The sequence below is a fragment of the Xiphophorus hellerii genome, chromosome 18 (genome assembly GCF_003331165.1).
Source record: "Xiphophorus hellerii strain 12219 chromosome 18, Xiphophorus_hellerii-4.1, whole genome shotgun sequence".
Lineage (NCBI taxonomy): Eukaryota > Metazoa > Chordata > Actinopteri > Cyprinodontiformes > Poeciliidae > Xiphophorus > Xiphophorus hellerii.
Window position 1 is genome coordinate 9,138,239 of NC_045689.1, and position 7,656 is coordinate 9,145,894.

Below are 7,656 nucleotides of genomic sequence, written 5' to 3' on the forward strand. Positions count from 1 at the left end.
AATGTTGCAAGAACAGTAGAAATATTAAAAGCAGCTCTCTTACCTTGTGTGAATGTGGAGACAGTTGCATTTCCTCTGCCAAGGTTGATAAGGTAACCGTGTTCTGGGGCAACAGTAATCCTAAAAGTCACAGAATCCTGATTGCTGTCTCTGTCCTCTGCTTTGAGGGACTTACTTGTGATCACAAACCCCAAGAGATCTCTCTCCATCACCCTCAATGTTTGGGCACCTTTATTAACTATGATGTGAGGCACCCCATTATCCACAGCAAGAACAGTAATCCTCATCACTTGGGGTTTTTGGGTCTCGAAAACCGTGTCGGGGAAGACATAAAAGTCTGTGTGGGTTCCATCGGTGACGGTGAAGGAGAAACTGTCCTCTGCGCTCTCTGTGCCATCATGTTTGTAGCTGATCATGTTCTCATTTAGGTCTTGCTTTGTGAAAGAGGTGACAGGTTGACTGTTGTTGAAGAGCAGGCGACCGTGAACAGGGATTTGAGTAACTGTGAATCTCAACAGGCGGTCAACAGTGTCTCTGTCTTCAACTGTTATTTCAAAAGGTGTGATGAGTTTATTCTCTCCCTCGATCACCACCAGGCCGTGTACCGTAACCACAGGCTTCTTGTTGTCCACGTCAGTGATGGAGATGCGAAAAGTGCGGAACACGGGGTTGTAGCCATCTGTCACTTCAAACTCAAAGCTATCCATTTTCACCTCGTCGTCAGCTGTGTGAATGTAGTAGATTTTGCTACCAGCCAGCTGGAGCTGAGTAAAGGATGAGATTGGCATCCCAGGTGTGTCTGTGCATTCCAGGTGTCCTCTCACAGGAGCACGGGTGATTGTGAAAACCAAGTGCTCATCTGGACTGTTCAGGTCACTTGTACTAAGAAGATCAGTTGTCAAGGTAACTCGGCCTCCCTCTTTAAGGGACACTCCTTTATTGATTACGTCAGGGAAAACTATGTCAATCCCACCAATTGTTACATAGAAGTATCTGTCAATTAAAGGGTTGATTCCATCTGTCACATCAAACTTAATGAGGTCACGGATTCCCTCTTGCCCATTGTGGATGTACAAAATCAATCCCTGATCTACTTCATTTTGTGAAAAATTCATTCCAACTGAGATATTTTGCAATTCACCAGTTGGCATTGTTCTTTGCAAATACCCCTGGCCAGGCCCATATCTTATAATATATGTAAGTGTACTATCCTCAGAGTCCAGATCAGTGGCTTTTAAAACATTATTGTTAATTACTTTAACATCACCTATCTCAATTTCTAGACCATCATTAATAGCCATCCTTGGGGTTTCATCATCCACAGGGATAACCATAACTATTACTGTTTTCTCTACACTGAATTTTCCATCTGTGAGAACAATTTCAAAGCTATCTTCTGTTGTCTCTGTGTCATCATGCTCATACACAATACTAGAGCCATCCCTGATCTGTTCCAAGGTGAAGTTTGACACAGGGAGAGTTCCAGTGGTGAGCTGATTAAGAATAAATCCATGTCTGGGGGGTTTGGCGATGAAAAAAGTGAGCTGGTCAGACGGGAGGTCTGCATCAGCACCGTTCAGTATGGGAGTGTCAATAACTATGTTCATGCCCTCCATAACCACAAATTCTCTCATGTAAATCTCTGGCTTTTCATCATTAGAGGGGATTATGGAGATGGGAAAAAAGTGCCTTTCAGAAAAATTGATACCATCAGAGCATCTGAAGGTAAACCTGTCCTCCACTGGCTCAACTCCTTTGTGAATGCTTTGAACATAGTAAATGTGATTCTGTCTAATGTCTTTGATGGTGAAAGCACTAATAGCTGTCCCAGACCTAGATTTCTCTGAACCTGGTGCTGGAGAGATGTTTTCCACATACCCTGAAGTGGGTTGAACAATAATTGTACAAAGAAGGTCATCATTAGGGGTGTCGACATCATCCGCGCTTATATGAAGAATCTGAATGACATTTTTTTCTCCCTCAGTAACAGTAAACTGTGGCCCAACAAAGACCTCAGGAGCCTGACTGTCCAGGGGAAGAATAGTTACATGAACTCTGACACCTGTAATTTTATTTCCTCCTATAGTCCACTCATCAGACATATCAGTCAGAGTGAGATTGAAAAAGTCCTCCTTTGTGTTTAAGCCAATCTCTCCGCTTGTATGGGCATAAACCACAAAGCCGTTAATGATATCAGCTTGAGTAAACGTGCTCGATGGAACTCCTTTCACTAGGATTTCACCAAATGATGGTTTGTCTTCAACGATGAAGGTCAAACGGAGGTCATCTGTATCCTCATCTCTTCCCTGAATTACATTACTTGTGATTTCTGTTGCTTCATTTTCTAGTACATCTATGTAGGAGCCTATTGTACCCGCTGGCAGATCGATTGTTGGAGTCTCATCATCAATTGGCTTCACTGTAATTTTTATAGAAATTGGAACAACATGCACCCCATCACTGACGTCTATTCTTATCAAGTCTACTGTTGATTCATCTCCATTGTTGATGTATGAGATCATTCCATTTCCAATATTCTCAAGGTTGAAGGTATCCCCTTTTGTCATGTGAGTGAATATGAACTGGATCTGACCATGAAGAGGAAGCTGTGTAATAGTGAATGTTATCTTGCTGCTGTCTGTGTCTGTGTCTGTGGTGTCCAACTCGGCTCTGGTGAGGATATGTCTGCCACGTTCCAGCACAGTAAACCCGGTGTTTGTTATTTCAGGTGGCTTGTTGTCCACAGGCTTTAAGAATATTGTAAAAACTCCCTCCACACTATTTCTAGAGACGTCTTCCACAGTGTATCTGAACTGTAGAACATGAGTGGTAATTCCAAGCTCAAGATCAGGTGGTTTGTAAGCTATTTTGTGATGGTTAATCTGTGCCTGTGTGAACGTTGTGACTTCAATGTTTGGGGTTTCAGTCAAAACCAGGGCTCCTAGTATAACAGGGCTGTTCTCGTCTGTGTCTGTAGGCGGTTGGATAATGGTGTATTTTAAATCTCGATCCTCTGAATCAAGGTCAGTGTAGCGGAGGAATTTTTTCCGGAAGTACGTCAGCTGGTACTCGTGAACAGTCATTTGTAAGGTTGTACTAGGGTAAAGTTCAGGCGGGAGGTCATCAACAGGAATTATTTTGATTATGAATGTGCTCTTACCTGACTTATTTGGGGGATCATTGTCATCTTGTACTCTAAACACAAATTGATCCATGACTGTGCTCGTGCTGTGAGGCCCTTTGTGCTTGTAAAACAGTTTTCCATCGATAATGTCCTGCTGCAGCCACTCAGTCACTACTTTCTCATACATCTCATCCTCTGTATTAAACTTCCAGGTAGATGGGTCCTTTGGTGCCTCAGACTGACGCAGCAACACCTGCCCCACTGTTGGAAAGGGAAGCTCTAATGCAAACTTTATTGTAGAATCTTCTGAGTCAATATCTGCAGCACTGAGCATTGACGGGAAAATCTGCATAACTTGATTTTTGAACAAAATCAAACCAGTGTTGGCATTGATAATAGGTGCCTCATCGTCTGTAGGCACAACAGTGATGGGAAACAAAAACTCCACTTCATTTGTGCCATCCGTCATCCTGAAGATAATGTTATCACTGTATGTATCACTACCATCATGCTGATAAATGACTACTCCAGCGTCAAGGTCAGCTGGGGTGAAAAATTTTCTCCTGGAGCCCAGAACAGTTAACTCTCCATGCCTCAAGCCATCAATTACACTAATTCTTACTTTGTCTAAATTGTCCTCATCACTGATTTCTAGATTCTGTGAACTAGACAACGGCCTGGACTGGCCTTCATACAGTAGCTGACCAGTGTTCCTTGTAACCACAGGGGCCAACGTGTTCATCGGCTTAACAACAATCATGAATTCAAACGTGTCTGACACAGCCCCTTCTGTGTCCACAACTTCAAGCTCAACCTGGAAAATCCTCTCAATGTCTGAATCCACAGCAGGAGGTTTATAAGCAATTTTCAATTCTTTGAGGTCTCCCTGGTAAAATGAGGTTATGGGTAAATTCCTGTCATCTGTGCTGACTATGTAGCCCTCTTCAAAGGAGAGAGGGGAAGTGATGTTGAAAATTAATTCGTCGGGATTAGACTCCACATCCTCAGCAGCCAGCATGTCTACGGTTACTGCTGTCATTACAAACTGGTCGACTTCCATCATCATCATGGCAACAAAGCTGGGCTTAGGGGGCGTGTTGTCCTCTCCGTCTTTAATTCGCACCAAAATCTGGAAAAATTCCTGCTTAAGCACATTTCCTTCTTTATCATATAATTCTACCAGCATGGGGATGTAATCTCTGTTGGGGGACTTTGAAGTAAAAGTATGCTGATAACGTAAGTTCATCCTAATGAATTCATCACAATCTACCATTGTTCCGAGGCTCTCCTCATCCACAAGTTTCCCATATCGGGGCATCACGTTCCCGCTGGTGAGCGAAGCTATTTTGCATTGCTGTGAGCGTCTGTCAAAGGTGAACTCCAAAATCCCTGTATCGATGGGATTACTGGTGCCCAGCAGTTTGTCAACAGTAAGGGGCATGTTTTTCGTCAGCACTTCCAGCTGTGTGAAGATCACCTCCACCTCCATCATGAACGGTATTATTATTGTATCCGTTTGGGTGTCGTACCTGAGCTGTAATCTCACTCTGTCTCTCGGGGGACTCCGGGAGCCAAAGTGTGAATACTTCACGTCGTTGGGGCCAAATTCACACGGAAACTTTTTCGGAGACAGGTGTCCTGGTCTTTGAGACAGCGGATCGTTGTCCAAAACTGTGATGCTGCATCTGTCGCCGGGCTGAACTTGGACCACCAAATCGTTAATGGGATCAATGAAAACGGATCTCCCGAAAGGCACGCGGATCCCATTATTGGCAACCAGTATCGTATCTTCCGAGAGCTCGGGCCTCAGGGCGTATGATAATCCATAGCTGTCAAAAACACTTGCTACGGCATCACCTGTCAGAATCAGTGCGAGGAGAAGCAAAGCAGCTCCAGTCCCGTGCAGATGCGAAGGAATAATCCAAGCCATTTGGGGAGTAGAGCGGAAGAGTCTAAACTTTGTGCCTGCACTCCTGTGAGCGTCGGTCAAAGTTATAGGAAGATGAAAACGGAGCTGGGAAATATCACGCACCTGAGCTGAGCGCGATGCTGCACCATTCTCTCCCAGCAGCTGTGCACTGTTCGGCGAAACTTCATACTCCTGCTTCGCTGGAGTAAAAGAAAAGTCACGCCCTCCTCTTTACCCATTGGCCAGTGTCTCCCCTGGAATGCGCTTGTCGGGTGATAAATGGACGGCGGTTGTGTCATTCTGAACAGAAAGAGTGATGAGGGGAGGACAGACCTTTGAGGTTTACTAAGCAAAACTCTTAATGAGTAGGATTGAATTTGCGTGAGAAGTGGATTTATTGATTAAAGTCTGTGTGCAAGTTCAAGGAAGGTGTGTTTTTTAACACATCCTACACATGTTTTATAAATAACAAAGGAAATATGCCTAAGTCAAGGACACCCAACTATTCATACAACGCGTCTAACAATAAAGAAAAACAACCATAAGCAGGTCTGTCTAGATGTACAATCTGGACTCTCACCCTCACCAAAGTGGATCTTTGTCTCCCCCTCCTGGAGTGTTGAGGAGGGGCGTAAATAGCGCCTGGTGAAATTGTTCATACTACTTGAACTTTTTCTCATGTTGTCACTTCCACTGACCTAAATTGATTTTACTGGGGTTGTATTTGATAGACTAACATAAAGTGGTACATAATTGTGAAGTAGACATAAAAGTATGCATGGTTTAAAAAAAAAAAAATACAGTAGAACTTGTGAAAAATGTATAGTTCATTATATGTCTATATGATGCAATTTTCATTTCAGTTACAGCTGCATTTCTTGAGGAACTAGCTTTGCACATCTAAAGGCTAGTATTCTTCTTTTCAAATTGGATAATGAACAGTTGTGAACCTACTGCTTGATGCTGACGTTACTATGACTTCTTGAGGAGATAGTGGGTTTAGCTCAGGATGTATATAGTAATACTACACATTGTACCTTTACAGTTCATGGATTTATTTAGTAAAAAATATATTTATAGCACAAGACACCATGATCCTAAGGAGATTCATCAGAAAAAAGTGTTCTCCTAATTTTGCGTTACAGCCAGCCAGCGTGTTTCACCCTGCCACACCCTGCTCTAAACGGATGTAAGTTCTACTGTGTTGTTTTGGAGTCATGCATCCATGTTGTCTCATTTCCCATTTGTCCTCTAGGTGTCTGACACTTTTCCAAGCAGAGCATTTTCGTCTTGACAAGCTCAGTCATGATCCGGCTTCTTTTTCCCCCCCTTCCTCCCACACTGATTAGGAGAACACCCACACAGATACTTAGTAAATAGCAAAGCAGGTCAAATCCCACAATTTGGTGAACAGAACATTTGATCAGGAACAAAGGAACATAGAAAATGTAGAAATAACAGAGGGGATTGAAACATGCCTAACCTAGAGTCTTGCCGCAGAGAGATGGAGCCATGCTGAATTCTAAATCCCTTCTGGCATTTGTACCGCTATTACATGCAATTATCATGTCAACAGAAAAAAAGAGTGACATTCTGGTTTTGACGGGAACAGCAGGCGTCATTATTAGGTTTGTCTTCCATTCTTTTGTATACAAACACACACATGCCAGTGTTTTCTTGTAAATAGACAACCCTAAAGTTTTACATTGCAAACAAGAATTTAGCTTCAGCTGTGCTTAGATAATTTTCATTCCTTCCACAAACATGTAGGGGCAACTATTGTGTCTGCACCATCCCATATTTATGCATTAATGACAGACAAAATATCTCACAGCTGCCATGTGTTGAAATTGCCACAAAGTAGATGCCATAACAAACCTTGCACTTCTGCTGCACTGGACACTGTTGACAGGGTCCAATTATAAATACAGCCAAGCAAACTGCTCAGCAAAGCCCCTGGGCCTTGACAGCATCTAGTTACAAGAGAAAATGAAAAAGAAGATGAGGAGAATTTTCTGACAGCAGTGATTGCATAGAGGGAATTGGATCATACCCAATTTTCCAAGCTTATTTTTCAAGCAAGGGGGAGTTTGATGATATTCTGTCATAGTACATTTATATCAAATTTATTGTAAATGACCAGTCCTTGCAAGAAGATAGAAGTGTCAGTCTATAAAGAACTGAAGCTTGTAATTGCACACCTGAGGTGCAGAAGATTTATCCTTCAGCAGTTACGTATGGTGCAGGTGGGGCTGAGGTTGTAATATTGCAGTCCAGCAAACCATCTTACATCATTTATATCAACAACAAAAATTATGTTGGTTGCCCTGTTTCATTTATACAGTTGTACCGAATGCTAATGACAAAAGCCTGTCTTTTTTCGCACCGTGTAGCATTCACAAACTTGCTCTGTCTTTGCATGTGATGACACAAATAAAGCCTAATTAATTTATCACTTCAAATAAGCTGCATTATACAAATTAATTTTGATGGGAATTAAATATTAGCCATTGGAATTCTCTAAATTGTGTTATTGTATTTTTAGTATTGTAGCTCTTTTTTTCCTGATGCTACCAACAGTGTAGTGATATTCTCTACTACTATCACAAGACTTCAATTCACA

At 42.4% G+C, this 7,656-nt stretch overlaps 1 protein-coding gene across 1 annotated transcript in view; it reads right to left on the bottom strand.

Moving 5' to 3' along the window:
* frem2b (FRAS1 related extracellular matrix 2b) overlaps positions 1 to 5,233 on the bottom strand; it is a 62,643-nt gene extending 57,410 nt beyond the window's left edge. The window contains exon 1 of the mRNA XM_032590317.1: positions 44 to 5,233. Coding sequence (XP_032446208.1) covers positions 44 to 5,054 — 5,011 coding nt within the window. The 5' untranslated portion in view covers positions 5,055 to 5,233. The remainder of the gene's footprint in view (positions 1 to 43) is intronic.
* Between the last annotated feature and the right edge of the window lie 2,423 nt (positions 5,234 to 7,656).